General features: G+C 52.8%; 1 protein-coding gene across 1 annotated transcript in view; it reads left to right on the top strand.

Moving 5' to 3' along the window:
* DNAH17 (dynein axonemal heavy chain 17) overlaps positions 1-27,671 on the top strand; it is a 162,196-nt gene that overhangs the window by 49,360 nt on the left and 85,165 nt on the right. The window contains exons 4-19 of the mRNA XM_027080880.1: positions 1,635-1,997; positions 3,175-3,368; positions 4,121-4,313; positions 4,494-4,593; positions 4,869-4,954; positions 5,158-5,283; positions 6,038-6,190; positions 6,314-6,403; positions 8,022-8,189; positions 8,594-8,710; positions 15,090-15,355; positions 16,100-16,295; positions 18,571-18,717; positions 23,496-23,604; positions 23,923-24,026; positions 25,883-26,023. Of these exons, the coding sequence (XP_026936681.1) occupies positions 1,653-1,997; positions 3,175-3,368; positions 4,121-4,313; positions 4,494-4,593; positions 4,869-4,954; positions 5,158-5,283; positions 6,038-6,190; positions 6,314-6,403; positions 8,022-8,189; positions 8,594-8,710; positions 15,090-15,355; positions 16,100-16,295; positions 18,571-18,717; positions 23,496-23,604; positions 23,923-24,026; positions 25,883-26,023 (2,535 nt within the window). The 5' untranslated portion in view covers positions 1,635-1,652. The remainder of the gene's footprint in view (positions 1-1,634; positions 1,998-3,174; positions 3,369-4,120; positions 4,314-4,493; positions 4,594-4,868; positions 4,955-5,157; positions 5,284-6,037; positions 6,191-6,313; positions 6,404-8,021; positions 8,190-8,593; positions 8,711-15,089; positions 15,356-16,099; positions 16,296-18,570; positions 18,718-23,495; positions 23,605-23,922; positions 24,027-25,882; positions 26,024-27,671) is intronic.

Genomic DNA, 27,671 nt, shown 5'->3' with positions numbered 1-27,671 from the left:
GTTGAATCTGTAGATCAATTTGAGGAGAATTGCCATCTTAACAATATTAAGTCTTCCATTCCATGAACATGGGATGTCTTTCCATTTATTTGTCTTTAATTTCTTTTAATGATGTTTTGTAGTTTTCAGTGTATAAATCTTGCCCTTCTTTTAAAATTTTATTCCTAAATATTTTATTCTTTTTGATGTTACTGTAAATGGAAATTGTTTTCTGAATTTCATTATCAGGTTGCAATGAGTATTATACTAAGGTAAGTCATGCTATGCATGATGCATGTTATAATGTCCATGTACCTCTAAAAAACAAAAGATGTATAGTAACCAAGATAATGGGGAGGGGATGAAACAAATCTAGAAGAAGGCAAGAAAGGAAAAGAAAGGGAATCTAGAAAAGGCAACACAGATAATAAGCACTTAATAAGACAATAGTTTTAAACCCCAATATGTTAGTAATTTCGTGAAATGAAAATGACCTAAATGTTCAAAGGCAAAGTTTGTTTAATCCAAGAGCCTTTCCACTGTGGTGGGTAATTGACGGTTGTTCATTTGCTGCACCACCACCCGTCACTCAGGTCCTGAGAAGGTTCTAGAAGTCCCAGTTCCCAGGAGACTTGCAGAAGTTCCATGGCAGTTGGTGCCCGTCAAGGGAAGGGAGCCATTTCCTTTACTGGTCTGGGAAAGAGCTGCCCATTGTTTGGCTCTGCTCGCTACCTGAGAAGCCATTTGCTGTCAGCTGTGAGTGGCCATGAATTGTGTGAGGAGTGCTTGGAGGCAAAGCTGAGGAGGCTCCAGAGGACAGAGGGAGAACCCGGGCCCTGGTGGACAGAGTAGACCCACTACCCACCCCGGAAGGTGCTCTGTTCTCTGCTCGGGGCCGGTCAGGATTTTGGGCACCCCTTTAAATATTATGCCCACAGGGAATGCCTCATTTGTCCTGGCCCTTTGGAGCTTCAAGGGTGTCCCTGCAACTCTCCAGTTAACCCTGCCCCTATGGGAGAGCCACAAGGGATTGTCCCAGAGGGATGTGAGCAGCTTCTGTGGGGTCCATGGGCACATGATGGGGACTGGGGGGTGGGAGAGGCTGAAGGGCTGGACAAAAGTTGGGGTATACTGTGGCTGGGGTTAGGACAGGGGGAGTGTGATGAACCCCACACCTGCACATTGGGTCCACCCCCTCCTGTCTGAGTTTAGCCTATATCCTGGGGGTGTGATGTCACCTTCCTGGGATCTTTCAACCTGACCCTTTTGTTGCCTCATTTCACCTTTCCCCACCCCCTCACCTTCAGACTGTCTTGCTATGATCCTTTCCTTTTCTCCTTTTCCCCAGAGCCCATCTCAACCTTTCCCAGCCTATTAACTTCCTGGTCACAGTTAACACAAGCACACACCACTGCCGTGCGGCCCTGCTCCACAGTGATACCCACAGCAAGGCAGAGGGCAGCCGTCCAGCCAGAGCAGACAGACACAGCCCCCTGGTCCTCCCTCACCCGCAGCCCACCCACAGCTGAAAACAATGATGACCCTTTCCTTTCTCGATTGGTTACAACAGGGATTTCAGATGGTTCCAGTGACAGGCGGGAAATGGAGGTTCCCCAGGAGACTGTGCTGCATCCGGGTCTCTGTTCATTTAACAGGTGTAAGTGAACGTCAAGATGACGATTACACCAGACGTCAGGTTAGAGTATTTGGAGAGTGTCGCTTCCATCTTCCTAAAGTTCAAGCCGGACAAGTGGACTAAAATGGTCGGAGCAGAAGAGAACATGGGTTTGTTCACCGAGTTCTTTGAGAAACCGGACGTCCTAGTTCTGGTGCTGACACTCAGCCCCGCCGGCATGATCATACCCTGCCTGGGCTTCCCGGCCTCCCTCAAGTCCAAAGGGATGTACTTCATCAAGAAGAAACCTGGGAACATCAGCAATGACAACTACAAGGACCGCCTGGTCTATGGGGACATAAGCCCCACTCCCGTGGACCAGCTGATCGCCATCGTGGAGGAGGTGGGTGCATCTAGGCCTTGCTGGGGCGGGGCACAGGGCTCAGGAGAAGCAACACGTGTTTCTCATACTGTGAGTGAGTGGCCTTGAGCGCCGCCGCTCAGGGAGCAGGCCCAGGGGCCAGCAGCATCTGCATCGCCTAGAAGCCGGTCAGGTATTCGAGAGCTCAGGCCCGGCTGCCCTGACCGCTGAGACAGACCGGCTCTCTAACGTGGCCTCCAGCCGATGCTGTGCATGTGAGGGCTGAGTGGCCCTGGCCACCGCCTGTCCTCTCTCGAAATCATTAGAACCTCCATACTGCACCGGGGACATCCCTGCCTGTAGCCTCAGAAGGCATGGGCCATTTGAGATCCAGTAGATGGGTTTCCTAGTTCTGAGACTTCAAGCAAAGGAAGGGACCAAGCAGGTGCTGCCCTACGTATCTCTCCACTGTTGGCAGGCATGGCAGGTGCAGCTCCCTCTGGAGAGTCAGACCAGCCAGACTTCCAGTGACATAGCTTTCCTAGTCATCGTTCTCCTCATCTGTGAGATGGGGCCGTGCGTCCCTGCCTTGCGCAGGCTCAGGCCACAGGGGCCGCTCAGCCGGGACCCAGGCCAGCCTCCTCTCACATCCACCGAGGCAGCTGGCCTGGCCCAAAGCTGGAGCACACGGGTGTTTGTCGTTCTCTGCTCGGGCTGCCCTGACAAAGCGCCACAATCTGGAGGCTGCAAGTCCCAGATCAAGAGGGGAGCTGGGCCGGTTCCTTCTGAGGCCTCTCTCCTTGGCGTGTGGATGGCCGACTTGACACGGCCTTGGGTCTTCACGTGGCCTTCCCTCTGTGCGTGTCTGTGTCCTCATCTCTGCTGAGGACAATGGTCTTATTGGGTTAGGGCCCCCCTTAATTACCCCTTGAAAGGCCCTCTCTCCAAATACAGTCACATCTGGAGGTGCTGGGGCTCCCGTGTGTGAACTGGGGGCGGGGGCACAATTCAGCCTATAGCAGCACTCTGAGGCAGCGCGAAATGTTTGCTTTCGGCCAGGAGTGTGTGCTCTTGGGGTCTCCCTTCATGGAGATGGCACAGGGGCTGGGCTGTCGTCACTGGCTTCAGCACCTCGACTGGCCCCACCTCCTTCTGCAACGGGAGAAGGGCTCAGATCCCCCCGGGACCCGGGCACTGAGGACCCTGCTTCTCCTTTCAGGTCCTCTATTCTCTGTTAAACCAAAGCGAAAACATGAGCGGATGGCCCCGCGTGGTCTCAGAGGACATTGTGAAGCAAGTCCACAAGCTGAAGAACGAGATGTGTGTGATGGGCGGCAAGATCAAGGGGAAGCCGCTGCTGCCCATCCCGGAGCACCTGGGCAGTCTGGATGGTACCCTTGAGTCCATGGAGAGGTAGGGACCCGGCCGGGGAGCTGTCTGGAAGGAGGGGCATCTGGTCCCCGACCACTAAGGATAAACTGTCTCACCGAAAACTGGTTTCGGAGCTGATGAAACCGAGGAGGGCAGGATGGTGCCTTTAGGTGCTGAGTCTGAGATCGAAGGCACAAGGACAGAACAGGACAAGACACTGGAGCCCCCGAGACTCCAGCTCTGGCAACTGCTGGACACCTGTGCTTCAGCCCCTCCTCCGTCAGACACAAGGACTAGGCCAAGGATGTCACATTGTCACATGGGAAAGGGGGTACCCAGCTTTAGGACGTGGGTACTGAGGGACAGTGAGGGGCATGGAAGGGATTTTCAGCAGGTGGAGGCTGGGCTTCTAACTCGAGGCTGTGGCATCCCAGTGGCCCACAGACGCACGAGGACGCCGAGGTGTCGCCTTGCACCCGCCTGAGCGCCATTTGCAACCGCCTGGTGTGTGCGACGCTTGAAGCAAGTTGCAGTGACCGCGTGTTCCCTTACTCCCATCAGAGGGCGACCGCTCCTGCAGGGCTTATCACATGGCAGGTCCTCTAGGCCCCCAGCACAAGCCCCATGGTGACCCCAGTCAGAATTGCTGGAGGAGCCCTCGTGAACGTGGATTTTACTCCAGAGCTGGCCCTCCTCACCCTCTTTCTTGGGGGCACTGGTATCCCTGGCAACACCCAGTGTTGGTGCAGGGTCTCTCCTGGCTGACAGCCTCTCCCCCCGACTCTGCCCGGCAGGATCCCCTCCTCCCTGGACAACTCGCTGCTGCACGCCATCGAGACCATCATCATCGACTGGTCCCGCCAGATCCGGGATGTGCTAAGCAAAGACTCGGCCCAGGCCCTGCTGGACGGGCTGCACCCCCTGCCCCGAGTCGAGTTTGAGTTCTGGGACACCCGGCTGATGAACCTCAAGTGCATCCACGAGCAGGTGACGCCTGTTCTGCCCCTGGCGACCAGGCACCCACTGGAGTCCTGAGCACCCAGCCTCCCCAGGGGGACCCCTGAGGGGACCCGGGTAACCCGCGTAGATCCCTCAGCACCGGCAATGGGGTCAGGCAGCCTTCGTCTAGAATCTGTTGAAAGGCTAATTTTCTTCTTTCCTTCTCAGCTCAACAGGCCCAAAGTGAACAAAATCGTCGAGATCCTGGAAAAAGCCAAAAGCTGCTACTGGCCAGCCCTGCAAAATGTGTATACGAATGTCACTGAGGGTGAGCGGTGGCCCTATGAGAACCCTTCCCCCTCCAAGAAGAAGGTGTCAGCCCCTCCTGGGAGGGGCTGGGCAGGTCCCTTGCTGACCCTGGGGTGGAGGCGCCTTCCACCTCCCCCATCAGCTTCCTTGGGCCCCGCCTTTTGAGGAAGACCCGTTCTTGAGGCAGTGGGTGTCCATAAACACACAGAGCTGCCCGTCACCATTTCTGACCGTCGGGAGTGGGGTCCGGCTTCCGCTCCCCAGTGGATGAGCCCCTGTTCCTGTTTTGGGCAGGCCTGAAGGAAGCCAACGATATAGTTCTGTATCTGAAGCCTCTGCGGATCTTGTTGGAGGAGATGGAACAGGCTGACTTCACGATGGTATGTTAGCAAGACAAAGGTCATCTGGCAGGGGCTGGGCTTGTGTCTTGGGGGAGCAGGGGCTGCGGGCTTCCTGGCTGTGGTCGGGCTCGAGGACCTGGCGAGTGCCTCTTCCTTCCCCTTGGGGGTCCCCTCCTGGAGCCGTGGGGAGGGGCGTGCTGAGGTGCTGCGACAAAGCGCCCGCCCGGCCCGTCTCTCCCCAGCTCCCAACCTTCATCACCAAGGTGCTGTATACCATCTGCTTCATCTGGGCCACGTCCGAGCACTACAACACGCCCTCCAGGGTCATCGTCATCCTGCAGGAGTTCTGCAACCAGCTCATCGAGATGGTAGCCCCCCGGCCCTGGCCACCTTCCCTGCCTCCTGATTGGCGCCCCCCCATCCCTCCCCGTGTTCCTCAGCAGTTTAAAAACAGGCAGAGATGCTGGTGCAGGGATTTACAGGCGCTGGGCTAAGGCTGGGCCCTCTGGGTGGCCACCCAGTGTTCTCCCAAGGCCTGGGCAGTGCCGGCCCAATCTGCCCCACGCCGGGAGTGGGGAGGAAAGAAAGTGGGGCGGCCCACTGAGTCCCGGCACCCCAAGACTCGGCCGGGGGCTTTGTGGGGTTTATGTGCTCTGACACCAAGCCTCCTCCTGTCTCCCTCAACACCGATTCCCTTTCCTTCTTCCATTTCACGAGCACAGATTACACAACCTCCAAGGTGTGAGTTGCAGCCTTGCGCCCCTGGGCTGCCTGCGTGTGTTAGAATCATGCTCGCAGCCCTGTCTGCAGGCCCAGAGGGACCTAGTGGCCCAGGATCCCGCAGCCGTAGCAGGACTGCGTTTCTGGACCCCTAGAGGGTCCCTAGTCATCTACCATCAAAATCTGGTTGTGCTGTGGCCTTAGCCCGGGGTGAGGGTCCCGGTGAGAGAAACGGTTCGGGCGCCGCGCCTGTAAATGCCCTGCAGTCAGCAGACGGGCTGGGACAGCGGATGTGTCAGAAGAAGTGGCCCAGGGGCCCGGGGTGGGTCATTCTAACCAGTGAAACAGCTGTGTCACCCCTCCGGCTGGTCCGAGCTTGGGGACACCTTCCCTTCTGCCCAGACTCGGACCTACCTGCGTCCTGACGACGTGCTGAAAAGCCTGCAGGGTGAAACTGAGGACGTGCTGAGCAGCATCTCTCTGTCCCTGAGCGTCCTGAAGGAGCTGTACCGAGCCTACGAGTTCTGCTGCACGAACATGAAGCTTTTCTTCAAGGTACGGCCTGGTTGTAGAGAGCGAACCGGGGGAAAAGGGTCGGGGTGATGTTGGCCCCGGCGTCGGGCCCCATGGACATGTCGGAGGCAAACGCAGCCTTTTTTCTCTCTCTCTCTCCCCTAGAAAGACAAGAAGCCAGCGCCTTGGGAATTCCCTTCTTCTCTTGCCTTTTCCAGGATAAACTCCTTTTTCCAACGCGTCCAGACCATCGAGGTAAAGGTGGAATTTTCCGCGTCATGGGGAAACGGAGTCCCTGGGCCACCTCGGCCAGGCCCGGAGCTTTTAGCCCAGAGTAAAGCGACCCATTGTGCTTGCTTTTCCCCTTTCTCTTGCTTTCTGTCTATGAGCAGGTTAATGACAAGGTCAGTGACCCTGGTCAGGAAGCCTGCAGGCCAAGGGAGAGAGTTAGTGGGACTAAGTTAGCCCAAGGGAAGACTTAAGAAGGACCCTATTTGGATACTTGGGATGACACATGGCAAATTAAAATTTTTTAAAAGTTTCAAAATGGTTTCCTCTGGGGAGAAGAGGTGAGGGATGCAGGCATGGGTAGGGCGAGAAAGTTTTCCTTTTTGTTTTGTAATCTTTACGGTCTTTTTTTTTTTTTTTTTAACTTTGTGCCCATTACATCCTTTAAAAAAAAAAAAAAAAAGCGGGGAACCATTCATTCATTGGGCAGTGATTTTATGATGGATGCCGTCAACAGTGGCTCCAGGAAGGCGTGTCTAGTTCTCATCCACACCCTCTGGGAGGCAGAGCAGGAAGCCCCCCTTAAGACTCCCAGATTCCCATCCTGGAGTGTTTCTTCATGCCTGAAGGCTCGAGCCCAAGGGAAGGTCCCAGCCAAGTTTCTGGCCAAGTAGCCACTGGTTCCTACATTATAGATTGTGAGTCAGGGTGATGCTTCTAGGAAAAGGGGGGCTTCTGGGGGTGGGGGAAAAGGCCATGCCAGCCACCCCCTGCCTGAGTTCTGTGCCACCCATGCCGCCCTCCTTGGGTGTAAGGGCCCCAGAGCTCAGGGCATGAGGATGCTGTTACTTTGCGTTAGGTTTGCTTAGATTATAGCTCGATACATCTTGGACATCTGCGGGGGGGAAGTGGCATGAACCTTGGCACTGGCTTAGGGGAGGGACACGAGTACCCTACAAGCATCTTCCGTCTAAGCAGCAACAGGCACTGGGTCAGGCACCTGGGGACTGCTTGTCATCCTCAAGAAGCCTTTGGGGTCTCGATCAGGGAATAAGAGCTACACACAGAAGCGTTAGATAACGTGATAGGACTGAATGGAGTTAAATGCCAAAAGGAAGAGCACAGATAGCAATTGGGGATTCTGGAAAAGAAGGCACCACCATGGGCTAAAATAGGTGGGACGGCTTCCAGGAGAAGGCGAGGTGAGACCCACACCTCGGAGGGAGTGAGGGAGTGGGATTTACACGCAAACATCCATCAGGCACCCTGTACGTGAGGCCATCAGGAACCACCGCGTGCCCTTCCAACTGCTTCATCGCACAGCTGAGGAAGTGGGGCCCCGGTGAAGTGTGGTTTATTTAGAGGCACATTTCGCCCAGTGTTGGGTCAGGACAAGAGCCCGACCTTCACCTCTTTCTCCTCCATGATCACAGCTTGGAGATGGCTCATGGGACCCTTCCTTCCATCTCCTCTCTGCTACAGCAACGGCTTTAGAGAACATTAACACCAGTACACAGAGGGCCCCTCCAGACTGCTGTGTGGCCCCGGGGCTCCTCCCTGCCGGGGTCAGAGCTGGATGAGTGACTGAACCATTGGCGTAGTTAGGAAGATGAACTGACGAGGGTGCTGGGGTTTTCTCCACCAGGATCTTTATAAAACAGCCATCGAGTTTCTGAAGCTGGAGAAGATGGAGCTCGGGGGCGTGAGGGGCAGCATACGCGGAAGCCAGGTGACTCAGATCTCTGATGAGGTCTTTGAGCTGGTGAAGGTTTTTGCCGACTGCAAATACGACCCCTTGGATCCCGGAGATTCGGTAAGTCGGGGGCCTTGGCAGGATCGATGGCAAATGCCCCGAGAGTGGGAAGGCACACGGAGGGAGCACGTGTGGCAGAGAAAAAAATGGTGCAAAAGATCTGCCCCGGGACTTCCCTGGTGGTCCAGTGGCTAGGACTCTGTGCTGCCAACACAGGGGGCGAGGGTTCGATCCCTGGTCGGAGAACTAAGATCCCACATGCCGCACGGCAAGGCCGAAAGATAAAACAAACACCAAAAAAACTCTGCCTGTGGAGCAGCCTCGAAGACGGCGAGCTTGCTCAGCCCAGATGTAACCTGAATCCTGCCGGGGGTGGGGGGTGTCCGTGGGCATTAGAGTGAGCCCACCCCCCTGCTTTGCATGCTGGTTACGGTTACAAGGTTGGTGTTTTAATTCGCTTTCAGAGCTTTGATGACGATTACGCTGATTTTGAGACCAAAATTCAGGATCTGGATAGGAGGCTGGCCACGATCTTTTGCCAGGGGTTTGACGACTGCTGTTCTATTGAGTCCTGTGCAAAGGTACGGGTGGGCGGGGACTCTGCACTGACTGAGAGTTCGTCACAGCAGCGCCGCGATGCCGAGAACGGTGGTAGAGATGGTCTAATCATGCAGCCTCATTCACAGGTGAAGAGCTAGGCCCAGAAAAGGCCAGGGACCTTCCTCGGGGCCTTAGAGCAAGTCAGCAGTCATCACCTTGAGTAGCACTGCCGCATCTTAGAGTGAGAGAGGAAAGTGAACACGAGGTGGTTATTTACTGAGTCCTGTTGTGCTCCATTGATCCTTATATGATTCAGTTCCCCCACTACTTATAAGGAACAGAAGTTAGAGAGAGGCAAAGTTGCTATAAAAATAAAACACATCCACATTTTGAGCCACTGAGCCACACTGCCACTTTCTTCAACATTTGAGACTCCAGAAATAAGCACAGTGTCCTTACGGGGGGCCGTCTCTAGATGGTGGGGTGATGGCTGTCTTCTGTGTACTTTTCTACAGTTTCCGAGTTGTGTGCATGAAGTGTGTCGTACTTTTACAGTTAGAAAAAAGCAATGATGTTATAAAAACATTTTAAAAATAGATTGCAGAAAAGCACTAAAACCCCTAGAGAATGTCAACTTGAAAGAGCAACGCCAATGTCCAATACAGACATAGGTTGTTGGTTTAGCCTCTCAAATAATCAGGAAAGTGCAGGTTAAGACAGCAAGGTGCTTTGTTACGGGTCAAGCTGGCGTAGTTAGGAAGATGAACTGACGAGGCAGGGAGTTGTGAGGAGCTAGACACTCGTCCCCACTGCTGGTTGGCGCGCCCCTCCCCGAGGATCCCTCAACAGCAGGCACGTTAGGGGGCATGGAGATGGGCCCCTGGACCTGCTCGATCCAAGCTCACAAGGCAGCCAACATTCAGTACAAACACACCAGTGCCAGTTCACCAACTTGCAGGCAGAACACTCAACACGAAGCACATCCTGTCTCTGCCCACAGACCTCTTTCCCTAGGGCACGCTCACCCTGCTATTCCCAGGATGGTTTTGAAACAAAGTCCAGCATTTCAGAGACCCCCCACTTCTGTCCCAGGCAAACCAGTACCCTCACCAAGCAGTCAGGAGGGGCTCAGTAAGCGTGGGTGAGAACAGAGTCTGCGTGGTAATCAAATGTTTCGCAGCATCAGCCTGTGTTACCTTTCCACTGCTGCCATAACAGATTACCGCAAGGGAAGCCAGCTAATTTAAATAGTAAACTCAGAAGAACAGAATGAACAGAGTAAATTTGCAGACCGCTTACTCAGAAGTTAAGCAGACATGGTGATTATCGGACTTTCCAGTGTTTTGCGTACATCACCGTCTCATCCAATAATTCCGAACTCGGGCGTTTACACCCATTCGTCAGAGTCACGAACAGATGGCTTGGGCTGCAGGGACCACTGGCGGGTTTCTCCCGGCTCACGTGGGACTTTTGAGATGTCGTTCACGTAGCGTACCATCCACCTGTTTAAGGTGTACAGTTAAATGGCTTTTAGTGCATTTAGAGTTGTACGGCCATCCACAATCACTTTTAGAACATTTTCATCACCCCCAGTCATTCCCCATTTCTCCCCGACCTCCCCGATCTTAGACAATCACTAGTCTACTCTGTCTCTCTAGACTTGCCTATTCCCACGTGACACTTCTCTAAAACCTCGAATTAGTCACGATATTTAAAAATTGAGAGAGTGCACGTAAAACTCCAGGTTTTCACTCTCTCTTGGAAAAACAGATCTGGCCACACGGGACACACAGTCCCTCATGGTAACAAGCGGCTGCAGGCGAGGAGCTGTTCCTCGCGATAGACAGCAGTTTGCCTGGAGTTTGCCCCACTCCTCCCCACTCCTTACTGTCCTAGCCCAGCATGCGTCACGCCTTTATGTGACCTGCCTTGCCCCTATGACAGAGAGGGGGGATCTCTGCAGGATGTAGTGTGTGTAGCTACAACTCATCTGGACAACAGATGTTGAGTATTTAAGGGGGCAATATAGGTATATGCTTGGGCACCTTTTTTATTTCTCTGTCTAGTGTTATGCATGTTTATCATCCATGACTCTCTACAGGTCAGAACTCTCTCTTCCCCTCACTTTGCAAGCCTCTGGGGTGCTGCCAGTAATGCAATGCCTGGGGGAGATGACCGATAATTAGCACATTACCTCGTTTAGTTCTCACAAAACCCCAGCTCTTTGCTAAATTCGTTGCCCACATTGTCTATCCCATTGTACCAGCTCCGACAGGTCAAGAAAGCTGCTCAAGGTCACAGGGCTAGCCAGCAAGTAGGGAAACCAGGGCTCCCAGCCAGCCCCAAGGGCCACTGCTGGCAGGATCCCTGTTCTAGACCGCTCATCTGGATGGGCTCCCGTGGCCGGGATGGCAGTCGGGTTGGCCTGGGTGGCATAGGGCAGTGGCCGATCTTCCGGAGGATGCCGGGGCTGGGGTTGAGTTGGGGACCCAGGAAGCCCGCCACCCCTGAGCACAAAGATCTCTCTCATGCCAATGCCAGGCTGTCCTTTGCCTTTTAGGTTCTTTCAAAAAATGCAAATGCTTGGGGATTTGAAGCTCTGCAAATGTAATGATCAATTAAGTCTTGGATGGAGTTGGTGCTCCAGGCAAACTATCAGTGAATGCAAATTAGGACAGTGCCCCCATGCTGTTCCCTTCCGTGGAGCACCCTTCCCCTGGAGCTGCCTCAGGCGCCTCCTTGGAGAGGCCTCCCTCACTTCGTCCTCCAGGCAGGAGCCCTCCCCTCCGTGCTCCCCTCGCTGCCATCGCCAGCACTGACCTGCTCGGTTTTTCTTCTTCGTGCTTGCCCGCCCCGCCCCGCCCCGCGCCGCCCCGGCATCTGTGGTGTGTGGATCTCTATGAGTTTGTCGTCTTCTGAACTAGAATATAAACTCCCTGAGGGCAGGCGCTCGGTTTGGGTTGACTCAGAACCGAGCCTAGCACACAGCAGGTGCTTTGGAGCTTTCCCGGTGGAGGGAACTGGCCCCAGCCGAGGGATTGGAGCTGTTACCACTGCTCACTCCCGGGGAAGACCTCAGGCGGAACCGAGAGGCTCTTACCCCCAGGGCTACCCAAGTGCAAAGAGTCCCAGGTAGGGTTTGCAGCCAGTGCTTTAATGTGGAAACACCAGGTCCTCCCCTGTGGTGGGGTCTCCGAGAATTAAGACGATGCTGGAGCTGACGGACCGGGGTGCCAGGCGGTTAGTCCCTCTCGCCTCCTGTGCGGATGGAACCAGGAGAAGAAGCACCCCCAGTCCTTCTGCTGGCTGGGTGCCACATTGCACTGTCTTCCAGTGATGGGGAAGGGGGTGGGTTGATGTATCCAAACCGAGACGCCTGTTTCCTTCGCGATCGAGAGACCGTAGGACCCCCCTCGGAGGGGAGGAGCTGGTCCAGGAGGAACTCCGTTTGGCACCTGAGGGACTGAAGTCCACCCCCAGGTGCTCAAACTGGCAAACGCCCTTGTTCTACCCCCGGGCGTTCCCCACTCCTGTTGTGGCCTAAATCGGCTTCTGCACCCCACAAGGTGAAGTCCGCTTCTAACATGTAACTTTATGTCTGTGCTGAGCTAGAAAGAAAATACGGCAGAAAACTCTTGTGAACCATCCCCGTCTCTGTCTGCTCACCTTCCTCTCTGCACCGAAGAACATTTCCTCCCCCCTGACAGCCCTGTGCTCTAATCAGGACAGGCCCTTGGGGTCCCCTCCCTGCCGTCCCCTTGATCCCCTGCGTGTTCCCAAGCTGTCTGGATGCTCTTGCGCACTGTCAGTAATTCACACGCAGCCGGGAAAGTTCTAGAGCAATTTTCCACATGAACTCCTCCTGGCAGAAAATGAAATTAACCTCCTTCCTAGAAGCCAGAGGCCAAAAAACATGTAAGCATGAAATAAAAGGAATAGGAGTGGGAGGACAAAAGCCAAGAGGGTCAGCAACCAACAAGAGGAACAGGTTCTTCCCAACTGTTACATGTCAGTTTCCAGAGAAATGACGCTGGTGACCTAATATGTCAGGAGCCTCTCCGCAGGTATCAGTGCTTAGCAACTTGGAGTTACGGGGTCTTCCCGGGAGTCCCTGACTGTCCCGTCTGCCTTTCGGGTACCTGAAAATCTTTCCTCCTTTCTCTGCAGCTATTATTCCACTATTTCCCCAAAAGGCCATTTTTAGGGACAGTGGTCTTAGTTTTCATACCAAAAAGTAGGACAAATCTGAGACTTGGGTCCAGCCCTTCCAGGCACCAAGGGCTGCAGCCCATATCCCAGAGAAAATGGGGCCGTGTGGTCTGAGCCCTGATGAATCCCCGTCTGTCTCCAGGAGTGCTCTGCTGCGGGCACCCCCAGGCTCAGGCACCCCTCCCCTGGTGACCTCAGGCTGGCTCGGAGCTGCCCTAACATGTCACGTGTCACTGTCCGACCCCACGGCCTCTCTCTCCAGGCTGCAGTAAGGGCCCCTCCCTCACCGCTCAGGCGCAGCCCCGGCCTGAGGCCTCCCTGGACACCCACCGCTGTGAGAGGATCTTTTAAGAAACTCTCCTCTATGGCCCAATTTGAGCCATCCTCCTATTCCAGGCAAGACTCTAACTGAAACACCCAGGTAATTCTACCTGATTCTCTTCTACTAAGCTTTTCTTTTGTTTTAGTTTTTTTTTTTTTTACAATTGCCAGTGTGTAGCATCCTCAGACCACAGGGTGATGAGCTCGTTACTTGCAAGGTGCTAGGGCATGTTTATGGTTACCACCCTCAGATATGTGAGGTGATGTCCCCCACTGGAGTAATCAGGTCAGGGTTCTCGGGCTGACAGGCCATGGAAATGACGCATTGAAGGGGACCTGGGCTGTCCCAGCTCCTGGGGGAATCAGGCAGCCCACGCCTGAACCCCTGGTGTCACGGCCTGGGAAGGTGCCAAGCTCTCCCTGTAATTTCCTCAAACGCCCAGGAGCTGAGCTCTCCCGGTCAGTGCTTCCTGCTCTCAACACCTATGCACGATGTCTGGGCCCTGTCCCCACTGCCATCTCCACCTGGTCAGCCCAAGGCTAAACACAGGCCCCTTTGTTGGTGGGTGGAACTGTGTCCTCCAGAGAGGGTAAAGTCTGGACCCCCGGGACCTGTGCATTATTGGAAATAGGGTCTGTGCAGATGTAACTGAGACATAAATTGAGGTCCTACCACAGCGGTGTGCACCTTAATCCAGTGTGTCTGGGGTCTGTGCCAGAAGAAGGGAAGAGACACACACAGGGAAGATAGCCCCATGACCAAGGAGGTAGAGGATGGAGTGACGGGTCTACAAGCCGAGGGTTGCCGCCCACCCCCAGGGACCCAGGGGCTGGGACAGACTCTCCTCTGGAGCCTTCAGGGTAGCGCAGCCCTGTCCACCTTGATTGTGGACTTGTTGCCTCCAGGCTGTGAGAGAATAAATTCTGTTGTTGAAGCTGCCCAGTTCACGGTGCTGTCATGGCAGCCCCAGGACGCTCCTGCAGACCCTTCCCCACACCCAGCACTTGGCGACTTTAGTGGTTTGGGGACCCCACGTGGTTAAGATTGGCCTCCCTCTCACCTAGTTTGTTCCTGTTTTCCCCAGAGCATTTTTCAGAGCAAAACAAACTTCCCCATGGTGGCTTTTCTTTCCTGGGTGGGTCCTTGAGAATCAGAGCTCTTCCTAAAAGGAATAATTCTCATGACTAAGACATTTCTCCGAAGTGAGAGAGTAGCATTGACATATATATGCTACCAAGTGTAAAATAGATAGCTAGTGGGAAGCAGACGCATAGCACAGGGAGATCAGCTCAGTGCTTTGTGACCGCCTGGAGGGGTGGGATAGGGAGGGTGGGAGGGAAGCTCAAGAGGGAGGGGATACGGGGATATATGTATATGTATAGCTGATGCACTTTGTTATAAAGCAGAAACTAACACATTGTAAAGCAATTCTACTCCAATAAGGATGTTAAAAAAATACAGGAAAAAAAAAAGACATTTCTCCATCCAGTTATAGCGTAAGCCCTGGTTATATAAGTGCAGTATTGTGGTTACTTTTTCTTTTTTTTTTCAGGTTTTGAAATGGTATTTCTTAAATGTTTAAATCTTCTTTGCCCAAACTCTGATTTCTCCTGGGCCCAGAATAAATTTTTCCAGACCTTGGACCTAGTTTGTACTGTTGGTTTATAAGCTAAGTATGTAGGGACCCAGCGTACATCAACATGGAAATCATTGAGGCGCCTGGTTAGCCAGTTGCCACACAGAGAAAAGCTTCTTTGTCTGGAAGGCGTGTATCTTCCTGATTCTGAAGCGTGGCTGCACACGGCGTCCCAGACATGCAGCTGGGGGTGACGCCGGGCATGGGGCAGGTGGCGGGCCCCGGCGAAGGCGCATCTCTCGTTTCTCCCCAGCTCCTACACATGTGTGGCAGCCTCTTGGAACGGCCTCTGATTCTCCCCGAGGTGGTGCCCAGGTACTCGGTCATGCTGGAGCTGTTTGACGCTGAGCTGGACAACACCAAGACCCTGTATGACGCCCAGATTGCGGCCTCGGCAGACGGGAACATCCCCCCTATCCATAAAAACATGCCCCCGGTGGCCGGGCAGCTCAAGTGGAGCCTGGAGCTGCAGGAGAGGCTGGAGGCACCCATGAGGGACCTCAAGCACATCGAGCACCCGTGAGTGATGGCCCCGGGCGGCCAGCGCTCCTCCACAGCTGTGGAGTTTGCGGTGGGTTGTGGGGACGTCTGTCCCAGCTCTGAGGCAGGCCCATGCTTACCGTCGCCCAAGCCTTTCCTTCCCAGGGCACGGTCCCAGGAGAGACCCTGACTGCACCTCCCCCTCCTCTGGGTGCCTTCCCAGCGGGCATGTCGGGAAGGTGACCTTGGTGGTCACCCTCATGGAAATGAACAAAGACACCCAAATGAGAACAAGCAGAGGCTGCTTCCTCGGTGCTGGCCAGAGCAGGGAGTCGGCCACTGTCACTCGTTTTTGGCAGAGGCTGGAAAGCAGGGGGAGGAGTGGAAGAACCCACAGCAGAACAGAGAAGGCCCCAGGTCTCCCGGACTGGAGGCCATCAGCATGGGGACTGGAGGAGGGCGTCCTGTGTGTTTGGTCAGGAGGCATGTCTGGCTCTCTGGTTGGTCCTAAGTTGGAAGGGAGGACAGAAATTAAGGAAGGTGGCAGTTATGAATCAAGTCCTGGCCATTCAGGGCCAATATTACAAGGATTATCATTTGACTTTCTGGGCTGGTTGCCGCCTGTGAAGGGCGTCATCCACGTGTATGTTCAGTGTCTCAGCCTGGAAGAAACAGAGAGCTGGCTGCCTGCTGCATCACCCCAAGGTCTGGCAGGCACGGTTGGGGTGTTAGCGAGGCCCTGAGGGAGACGGCACCTGACCCTCCTCCTAACTCTGATTCCAGGGTCATGTCCAGTGTGGAGGCCAAGCTGATCTACCAGAAATACGATGAGATGGTGGAACTGCTGAGACGCTACCGTGAGAGGATCTACCAGCAGTGGGCGGCGGGGGTAGACCAGGACTGCCACTTCAACCTGGGGCAGCCCCTGATCCAGCGGGACCCCGTCACCAGACTCATCCGCGTCAACTTCAGCAAAGCGGTGGGTGTCGTCTGGCCGCAGCATCGGGAGGGCAGCTGGGCCAGAGGCTGTCCCAGGGACCTAGGGGTCCCCACGGGGCAAGCCCACGTGAGGCTGAGGCTGACCCCCCTCCTACCAACAGCATGGACTTGTGGGATTGATGTTTATGTCATATCCAGCTAAAGCTTTATTATTCAAGTGTTGCTTAAAGTATGCCCAGGATATATTTAAGATATGAGACAGTCGTAGCCTCCTTGAAAATAGCTGGAATGAGTACGCTATTTTAAAGCTGGGCCGCCTTTCATGGGATCCCAAGGGGAACTATCAATTTGAGAATTTAAAAGAAAAGAAAAAAAAGGTCTTTTCAGGATCTGAATAAGTGGACCCCCTGGTCAAGTCGGGAAGGCTGGAGGGAATCCACACCGTCCAGGGCTAAACCCCAGGTAGTTAACTAGGTACGCGGGCAGAAGCTGGGGCAGCCTGAATCTCTACAAGCACCTGCCTTTCAAGAACGCATCTGCCCTGCTCTGAGGTCAGCGGTGATACCAGGAAGGCAGGGAACCCAGATGGGACTTTTCCTCTGAAACCTTCTTTCACCCAAATTCATTCTTTCATTCAACAAATAGTTACTGAACACCTACTTTGCGTATGTGTTTGGGATGAATTAGTGAACCAACAAAGATCTCTGTCCTTCTGGAGCTGCCTCCTACAGGGAGAGGGGGAGACAGAGAGACAGAGAGAGGGGAGAGAGTGGTGGGGGCCCGGTGGAAGGGCCAGGAGAAGAGGGGGCGGGGACGATGGACTAGCATAACGTGTAACACATGAGAACGTGACGGTCGGTACCTCAAAGAATGGGAAAGGCAGGTAAGCGGGGAATGGACAGAGCCGGAGGAAGGGGGCAGGTTGCGGCTTTGGACTTGAGCAGAGACTTGCAGGAGGTGAGGGCGTTGGCCAGCAAAGATGGGAGGAAAGCCTTCGAGGAGAGCAAACAGCTAAAGCAAAGGCCAGGAGGTATGCGTGTGCCTGGTGAGTTGTGGGAGCAGCGACGAGACGGGGGGGCCGGGGTGGAGTGATCAGGGGAGGTGCAGGGAAAGGGGGTGAGGAGACGATGGGGCACAGAGAGCCTCTCGGGCCCTGAAAGGGACTTGGGTCTTTGTTCCGGGCAAGGTGGCAGCCGTTGCAGGGTTTCGAGCAGAGGAGGGCCCCGATCTGAGATGCTGTGTGTGAGTGGGCTTGGGGGGAGGGCAAGGCCAGAAGCACAGAGACCACTTAGGAGTGTTCTGCTGGAATCCAGGTGAGGGATGATGAGAGGGTGGTGGCCTGGACCAGAGCAGCAGCAGTGAAGGTGCGCAGAGGTTAGATTAGATCACAGGGCCGATGAGATCCTAGACAGGTTGGAAATCACGTGTGCGGGAAGAGAGGGGTCAGCCCCAGCCTTCTGGGGCTGGGCAACTGGAAGGGGGGAATGGCCATCAGATGAGACAGCGGGTGGAGGCGGCCGGTGGGCAAGACTGCTCTGTTTCAGTCACGTTGAGTTTGACATGTCAACTGGACATCCACGTGGAGACGCTGAATAGGCAGGTAGATGCAGGAGTCTCAAGTCAGGAGAGAGTCCCGAGCTGGGGACGTGAGCACAGGAATCACTCACACGTAGATGGTTCTTAACGCTGTGACACTGGGTGAGGTCACCAACGTGAGAGCAGATCGAGAGGGACCCCATCCGCGGTTCTCCAACACTTAAATCTCAGAAGCATCAGAGAGACTGGTAATGGGGACCAGGAGAGCCTGATGTCCTGGACGCAAAGGGGACCATGTGCCCAGGAGGGGGAGGGACCAGCTGCTGAGAGGCCACGTGAGACGGGGCCTGTGACATGACCCATGCATTCAGCAATGTGAAGGTTACTGGGGCCTCTCCAAGAACGGTGTTGGCCGAGCAGTGAGGGCAGAAGCTCTGTCGGAAGGGATGCCCTGCTGTTGGTCTCCTGGGCTGTAACCAGGGGGTGGAGAGGGACAAGGGAAGGTCCGACCCTAGGGAGGAGCCTTTCTTTAGACATCTGGCAGGTTAGTTACAATGATGGTGTCCACCATGCTGGTGATGCCAGCGCTTCTAGACATCAGGAACAGTCAATAGGGTGAAGGCACCGTGATCCTACCGGTGGAGCCCATCCCCAATCAGACCTCGCCCCAGCTTTGGGGGCTGTCGAAGCATCCCAGGGACAGACCCTCACTTGCGCTGCTACGTACCATGCCACTGAGGCCACCCCCTCACCTCTTGTATTCTCTTCATTCACCTTAGCTGGTGGCAGTGCTGAGAGAGGTCAAGTACCTGAACTTCCAGCAACAAAAAGAGATTCCCAGCAGCGCCGAGAACCTGTTCTCACAGTACGAAACCTTCTGGAAGTTTGTGGGCAACTTGGAACTCGTTGCCCGCTGGTACAATGAGGTGAGCTGGTGTTGCTTTGTTTTGTTTGCCATGATGGGGGTTTTGTTTAGAACAAACAGGTGTACCATCCCCACCCAGAGTAGAACTGAGAATGTTTTCCTATTTGAAGGTGGTTGGAGCCACCCTCTGGGGAGAATCCACGTTCTCACCTTTTCCACCTTCCAGAGTTGCCCGCGTTCCTTGGCTCGAGGCCACGTCACGCCACCTTCGGATCACAGCACCTTTGCTTTTGTTGTCATGTTCCCTTCCTTAGTTCTTCTTGACTCCCTCTTATAAGGACCTCGCAATCGCATTGGGCCCGCCCGACGTCGGGGTCCTTAACTGAATCGCGTCTGCAAATTCTCTTTTGCCAAGTGCAAGGTGACATAGTCACAGGTCCTGTAGATTACGACGTGACGTCTTTGGGGGCCATTATTCAGCCTACCGCAGACACCTCATCCAAAAGGGGCCAATGAAATTCCCTCTCCTTGAACCCTGGGAACTTGGAATTGGGTCCCAGCATCATTCACACCGGAGTCTCAGGGGGAGCAGAGAAACCAGAATGAGCGAAACACGGGCCGCAGAGGGAAGGGAGCAGGCGGGTGGAGCAGACAGGCGGAGAGGCCCCACGAGACAGAGGGGAGCCCGGGCGTGGGCTTTGTGGGCCCAGTCCCCGGGGCTCCACCAGCGCACCTCCACGTGACCTGAGCCAGCTTTAGTGGGCTTATATTTCTTGCAGCCAGCTTGCCCCCGACTGGAGCCACTGGGTGGAACCTGGAATATTTCTGTTTCTGGGTTTTGCATCTCGATCTGTTGGAGAGATGCTTACACGCTCCCAAATCCCTGATGTGACAGCCCCTTTCCTAGAGCCCCGAAGACCGTGCCTCGGTCGCCTTCCCTGGCCTCTCTCGTAGGGGCCTTGAACTTAATGCTCGGTTCCAACCAGAACGTGGAGAGGGAGGTTCCTGTTCTGCCCCTCCCCTGCCGGCTTGTTAAGTGCCCTCTGAGTCGGTAGTAACTGCAGCACAGCTCTGCCGTGCACCTCCTCCCTACGGTGGCCAGATTTGACCAAGCCCAGGAATTCCCTGCCAAAAAAGAGAATGTTGGAACATCAAAAGATTCAGAGCAAGGCCTTTGGGACACTGAGGAAGCCTCCCGACCTTGCTAGAAGTGACCGCCTCCTACCTGAATGTGAACTGAAGCACGCCGGGTCATGCCATCACGTGGATTTGCCAAAAAGTATCACTCCCCCACTGCTCACCCCAACACGCCCACCACAGAACCAACCATAGACCCGTTCCTTACTCTATTCCACAAATTAGAGCATGGGGGTGACGTCACCTGAAATGTGTTCAGGATAAACTGGAGTAAGCTGCTTTTCACTGATTTCATTTTTGAAGATAAAATCTTAATTGACTCCCTTATTGGTGCTGCGAACTGTGACAGCCCAGGGCCCGCCTGAAGTGCGTTTCCTTGAATTAGCTTTCTCCAGAAGCAGCTCTGTTCAGGTTCAAAGAACGCCGTGTTCATCCGTTCCCTGGAACGCGTCCCGGACGCGGTGTGTAGGAAGAATGGACGCCTTAGAGATACAGTCACGTGGAAAAATGTTTGTGGGTTACTTTCAGTGCAAGAGCTTTTTTTTTTTTTTTTTTTTTTCACAACGACGCAATCAGAAACAGACAAAATCCAACAAACGTTATTTAGAATGAAACAAAAAAATTGATCTTCCACTTCTGAATTTCCAAACAAAACCCAGCCAGTCCCATGCGGGGAAGCATGTTAGCTTCCGCTGTGAACGACATTGTTCTGCTAATAGAAACATCGGACAAGGATGGGGAGCCAGGCAGTGAGACCCAGAGCTCAGCGCCTGTGGTGACCATCATTACTGATGCCGGCTCCCCTCTCTGGGGTGCTCCTGGCCCCTTAGATGCGCTTCTTTTTTTTTTTTTTTTTTTTTTTGCGGTACGCGGGCCTCTCACCGTTGTGGCCTCTCCCGTTGCGGCGCACAGGCTCAGCGGCCATGCCTCACAGGCCCAGCCGCTCCACGGCATGTGGGATCTTCCCGGACCTGGGCACGAACCTGTGTCCCCTGCATCGATAGGTGGACACTCAACCACTGTGCCACCAGGGAAGCCCCGCGCTTCTTATTCTTAACGTACTTTCTGTTGCCGAGAGAGACCCCAGGCCCCCAGACTGCTAATATCTATTAATGTTTGAGCTAGGTGAGTGTTGGAGTGGGGCTTTAAGGGATCTGCTGGGGGGTCTGGGAAAAAATGCCCTAAAGGTGTGGATTTATTATATAGGCTGCTGAAAAATAATAAACAGGGCGTATCAAAGGGATCTCAGCGCTGTGAGCTGTGTTTACTCTGGGCAATCACAAAGGCATAATAACATTTAGCTCTTGTCTGGGCTATTCGTGTAATTGTTTAATATCCAAACTCTGATAAATGGAATCAAGATTTCACATTGACTCACTTTTCATTCCGTCAGTGCTTTCTTCTGCTCCTGTCTGGTTTCCACTGGTAATAGCTGTTAACCTTTATTTCTCTGCCATACCGTACCTTTTCTAAGAGTTAATTGTCTGAAAAGGGGGACATGGGTGGGGAGGGGGCACCATTTAAAGTACCAAATATATGTCAAGGATTATTGTGAGTGGAGCTGGGAAAACTGGACGGCTACGTGTAAAAGACTGAAATTAGAACACTCCCTAATACCATACACAGAAATAAACTCAAAATGGATGAAGAGACCTAAATGTAAGGCCAGACACTATAAAACTCTTAGAGGAAAACATAGGCAGAACAGTCCATGACTTAAATCACAGCAAGATCCTTTTTGACCCACCTCCTAGAGAAATGGAAATAAAAACAAAAATAAACAAATGGGACCTAATGAAAGTTAAAAGCTTTTGCACAGCAAAGGAGACCATAAACAAGATGAAAAGACAACCCTCAGAATGGGAGAAAATATTTGCAAACAAAGCAACTGACAAAGGATTAATCTCCAAAATATATAAACAGCTCATGCAGCTCAATATTAAAAAAGCAAACACCCAATCCAAAAATGGGCAGAAGCCCTAAATAGACATTTCTCCAAAGAAGACATACAGATTGCCAACAAACACATGAAAGGATGCTCAACATCACTAATCATTAGAGAAATGCAAATCAAAACTACAGTGAGGTATCACCTCACACCGGTCAGAATGGCCATCATCAAGAGATCTACAAACAGTAAATGCTGGAGAGGGTGTGGAGAAAAGGGAACCCTCTTGCACTGTTGGTGGGAATGTAAATTGATACAGCCACTATGGAGAACAGTATGGAGGTACCTTAAAAAACTGAAAATAGAACTACCATATGACCCAGCAGTCCCACTACTGGGCATATACCCTGAGAAAACCGTAATTCAAAAAGAGTCATGTACCACAATGTTCACTGCAGCTCTATTTACAACAGCCAGGACATGGAAGCAAGCTAAGTGCCCATCGACAGATGAATGGATAAAGAAGATGTGGCACATATATACAATGGAATATTACTCAGCCATAAAAAGGAATGAAACTGAGTTATTTGTAGTGAGGTGGATGGACCTAGAGACTGTCATACAGAGTGAAGTAAGTCAGAAAGAGCAAAACAAATACCATGTGCTAATATGTAGAATCTAAAAAAATAAATGGTTCTGAAGAACCTAGGGGCAGGACAGGAATAAAGACGCAGATGTAGAGAATGGACTTGAGGACACGGGGAGGGGGAGGGGTAAGCTGGGACAAAGTGAGAGAGTGGCATGGACATATACACACTACCAAACATAAAATAGATAGCTAGTGGGAAGCAACCGTATAGCACAGGGAGATCAGCTCTGTGCTTTGTGACCACCTAGAGGGGTGGGTTAAAGAGGGTGGGTGGGAGACGCAAGAGGGAAGAGATGTGGGGATGTATGTATATGTACAGCTGATTCACTTTGTTATACAGCAGAAACTAACACACCACTGTAAAACAGTTATACTCCAATAAAGATGTTAAAAAAAAAAAGAATTATTGTGAAAGGCAAATAGCATCTAATGTACAATTTGAATTCTATGTACATCCCTCACTTTAGAGAGTAGACCTGTCCTTGAAAACTTACATGTAAATCAAAATGTTCCCAGATAGGACAATATTCCAAAGCACAACTGGTGCTTGTTATTTAAAGGAATAATTAATGAAAACTGTATACACATTCTGTCTTTTTTTTTTCTGTTCTGTGAATCGAGGTTTTCGAGTGTTACATGAATTTCTTAGCTCAGGGTAGACCCGTATCGAGCCTGTATGGAACCTACCCTACTGTTCACTCTGATGCTTTAACAAGTGAAACAGCTTCTCCACAAATCCTGGACCTCCTTTGTATGATCACATTCCGAGCCTTAGATCATAGGCAAGGCGATGTTCTGAGAAACGCCCCAGAAGTGTCCCAGTTACCAGTGTGTATTCCTCTGATTTTCTTTTTATGATTCTAAGCCGAATATTTTAAGCTTTGGATTACGTACGCACTGTTTTTGCATTAGTGAATTCCCTTCTCTTTCTACCCCATAACATGGGTGATTAGGAGTTAAGTATATACGTAAATCCTTGGTGATAAAAAATAATTTTAAAAGTTGGAATCTCCTGAACTTTGATGTACACATAATTCCCAATTAAATAACACTAACTGTAATTGGTTTGGTTGGGATTGAGTAATAAACACCCTTACCAGGAGACGATTTTAAATCTGCTTGGATTTGGAACAAAGGCCCTGAAACTGTAGCCCTTGTTTTGCAGATAATGACCACTGTGAAGGACGTAGAATTTCCACTGATAAAGTCAGAATTGGAAACAATCGATGTCAAATTGTTGGCCGCTGAGACGACCTTATTCTGGAACGGCCAAGGTACAAAGGCGACATTCATTCCCCCTTAGGTTGAACTTGGGTGAGGGGGATGGAGGGCCGGGTCCAACCTGTCGGCCACCTGGAGTTCCTGTGGAATTAGTGATCCGCCTACGTGGGGATAGGGAGACCTTGTTTCCCAAGAGACACGATGTGCTTTATTCCTCAGCGTTGCCTTTTGGGAAGCTCTCCGCGATTTCCTCTGCTTCAGGCTCCGGAGAAGCGGACAGACTCGCCGAGCATTGTGTTGTAATAACGAGTGTTAAGCCAGCCCTTGCTAAATCGTTCATTTTGTAAGATCCCTTTATGCTTCTGTTTTAGGTGTGTTTGAATATATTCAAGAGATGCGCGAAATGCTATACAACTTGCAGAACAGGATACAAAAAGCAAAGCAAAACATAGAGGGGATTTCCCAGGCCATGAAGGTGAGTAACCTGCAAAGCACAGAGCGGGGCTTAAATGGGGACCCCGGAGAGGGTCCTGGGGAAACGGGCCCCCTCGGAGACGATCACGGAAAGTGCCCAGGGCAGTGGGGGCCTGCTGTGTGAGGCTCTGGGCTGTACCATGGTGCCGTCAGGATGGCCCCAAGGCAGAAGGGCCCCTGGTCACTCTGCAGAGCTCCATTCCATCTGGGTCTGTTGAGCTCAGCAAGTGTGTGGGCAGGTCCCTCCGCCAGGTGGGTGCCAGGAACGAGGGTGGGGGTGGAGATGCGCTCAGACTCGGCCCCACCGGGAACACACTCATCCCTCGATGCAGAGCAGCACAGGTCCTTGCTTTCAAGCCTCATCCAGAAAACTGGGGGAAAGCCTTCGCTAGCACTTCCCTCCCCCACCATGGTTTGTCATCAGTGGCTGCACTTGCAGACACCTGCCCTGGGCCAGCGCTAGTTTGTTCATTAGAAAACACCTCTTCTGTTTTGAGACCCCTTTGGCTTATCACGGTGTGAAACTCTTTCCTTCGTTACAATTGACGTTCATTTCATCACCATCCACTTAGATTTAACTCAATACATTGTAAGCAAAAGCCATTGCTCACCCCATTTTTTTCTGATTTGTTTTCTGATTCAGTTTTCTTTCAATCAGATTATTTCCCCAAGTAATTGCCTCAGAAAGGGTGCGTTGATGACCTACTTTCTGAATCCTTGCTTTCCAAAACTATCTTTCTTTGGATGTTACCTATAGCTGTCTTGTCCAAGTAAAGGATTTTCTGATATGGTCCTTTTCTTTCAGTAGCCTAGAAGCATCCCTGTACTCGTCTGCTCTGGCTGCCATAACAAAGGACCAGAGACTGGGCAGCTTAAACAGCAGAAATGTATTGTCTCATAGTCCTGGAGGCTAGAAGTTTGAGATCAAGGTGCCAGCAGGGTTGGTTTCTTCTGAGGCCTCTCTCCTGGGTGTGTAGACGGCCATCTTCTCCCTGTGTCCTCGCACAGTCGTCCCTCTGTGTCTATGTCCTAATCTCCTCTTCTTATAAGAACACCAGCCATATCAGATTTAGGCCCACCCTAATGACCTCACTTTAATCATCTCTTTAAAGACCTTCTCTCCAAATGCAGTAACATCTGAGATGTTAGAGGTTAGAGCTTCAACATATAAATTTGTGGGAGGAGGCACAGTTCAGGCCACAGCCACCCCTGCTTATAGCCTCAATGTTGAAAAAGCTGACAAAGGTATGACTTCCCTTTGCTGATATATTTGATATTTCCTCTGAAAGATATTTTTTGACTTTCCTGTTCTCTCCGTCCAGAGGTAGGTAGAGTCCTTGGTCATCTTCGGTGTTCAGACGTGTCACCAGAGTGTATCCAGACGTGTGTCTCCTTTTGTTAATGTTCCCTGGATCCACAAAGTGCTTCCAATCCGAAAATGGCAACCTTGCCTCAGCCCCCAGGCACCTTCTCCAGTCACTCATTCTCTCCTGTGTGTCCCTTTCTGTCCTGTACTCTGAGCATCTCCACACGTGTCTCCAGATCTGGCTGCCATGTCCCGTCACCCCCAGCTCCTGAGGTTCCCCGACAAGAGGGTCAGACACTCCTTCCCCTAGAGGGGCTCCTTTGGGGCCTGACTGGGGAACATGCACAGAGGTCTCTCCGTGGTCCTCCAAGGCCCTGGTTGGTTTTGAGTCACATCATTGGAGGCTCTCTGGCCAACAGTCCTCAGCGGCCCCTTGGCCTCTGCGAGGCCAGCCTAGGATGGGGACACTCACTCTAAAGGCTGTGTAGGAGGGAGTAGGGCCAGAAGCTTTTTCTTCAGACACTTCTCTCCCGCTCACCTTTTCCCTCCAGGACTGGTCGGCCAACCCAATGTTTGAAAGGAAGGACAACAAGAAAGAGGCCCTGTTAGACTTGGACGGGAGGGTGGCCAACCTCAACAAGCGCTACACCGCGGTCAAGGACGCCGGCCTGAAGATCCAGTCCATGGTCATGGTAAGGAGCTGCCCGGGAGGGCCTTGGAGAGGCCATGGGCTCTCCGCAGCCGGGGAGGGAGGAGGGAGAGCTCGAGGCTTCAGAAAACGTCAGGCGTCTAAGACCTTTAATCCAGGAGTCCGATCTTACAGTAGCAGACCCTGCTAACTGCTCCCCCGGAAGTCTGATTCCTCTTGTCACGTGTCTGCCCTCCTCCCCTAAGGGTGTCAGAGCCCCCTCCCCCCACCCCACATGAATCGGTGTGGACAAGTGACACCTTCGTACCAAGTCCCTGGGAGAAGCTGTATCACGGCTTCCCACCCCTGAGTGTGAGGAAGGCCCAGCAGCACGGAAAGAGAGAGGAGCACAGGATGTGGGTGCCCTGTGGTGTTTGGGTGCCAACACGTTGAAACTGGGATAATGTGCGGTCACGTGCTTGCTGGGCTGCCCGGCCTGAGGGTTATTCCTTTCTGCCAGCCGTCTCAAGGGTCCTTGGGCCCGGGGCCCCACAGGCACAGGCACGGTCGGAGGGGGATGCAGAATGGGAGCCTCATGCCCCTGGTAGCTCTGCCTGATTCCCGGCAGCATGGGGTTCTCGCGCCTTCCTCTGTCTTCCTCCGTCCGTGGCCACTTTAGCCAGCTTGCATTTTCGCCTATTTCTGAGGCAAATGTGAAAGGTGCAGCTCTGCGTTGGCCTGGAAAGGAGAAAACTGCCCGCCCCCCCACCCCACCGAGCTCAAGATATTTTCAGGACAGTTTTTCGGGGTTTCCCAGTGCATGGTGCAAATCATTGCTATGGCCTTAAATGATGGGTCGCCACATCCAGACAGACCAGCAGGCCCCCCAGGAGGAGGGTCTGTGCTGGGCTGTTCTCATGGTCAAGTCATTGATTGGAAGGTCATTGCCCCTGCGAAGTGACTTGACTGGACCAAGAAATATTTTGTCTTGTTTCCAGATCCTCTTCCTTTCGCCTTTGCCCTGGTGCCAGAAGGGCCAACGAAATTAACATGTTAGACTGCAAAAAGGTTATTTGGAAGAGTTAACCGATTAACCTATTAACATTACCAGATGTGTTGGAAACAACATGGGAGAGATAAATCTAGCTTAGCATTGGGAAGAGGTTCACAGCACACTAGCCCAGCTGGAGGGGGAGCCAGGAGGGAACAGGAACCCCAGTGAGGCAGAGGCCAGCGAGCAATTGACAAGGCTTTGTTATCACAGCATTTGTCAGAGTCCTCTACTCCCATAATGGTCATTTGAACCATTGTTACACTGAAGTTATTTAAGCCTGTGTCTTCTCTCCCCTATTAGAATATAACTGCCTGAGGGTACAGACTGGGTCACATTCATCTTTGTGTTTTCCTGTAGCACTCAGTGTCTTACAGTTTCATCTATCCACCAACCCACCCATCCACCCACCCACCCACCCACCCATCCATCCACCCACCTACCCATCCATCCACCCACCCAAACATCCATCCACCCACCCAAACATCCATCCATCCACCCATCCATCCACCCATCCACCCACCCATCCATCCACCCACCCATCCACCCATCCACCCATCCATCCACCCCCCAAACATCCATCCACCCCCCCAAACATCCATCCACCCCCCCAAACATCCATCCATCCACCCATCCATCCACCCACCCACCCATCCATCCA

Source organism: Aethalodelphis obliquidens, unplaced genomic scaffold (genome assembly GCF_003676395.1).
Source record: "Aethalodelphis obliquidens isolate GAN/ISIS:26980383/991018 unplaced genomic scaffold, ASM367639v1 scaffold44, whole genome shotgun sequence".
Lineage (NCBI taxonomy): Eukaryota > Metazoa > Chordata > Mammalia > Artiodactyla > Delphinidae > Aethalodelphis > Aethalodelphis obliquidens.
This window is presented reverse-complemented; position numbering and strand designations above follow the sequence as displayed.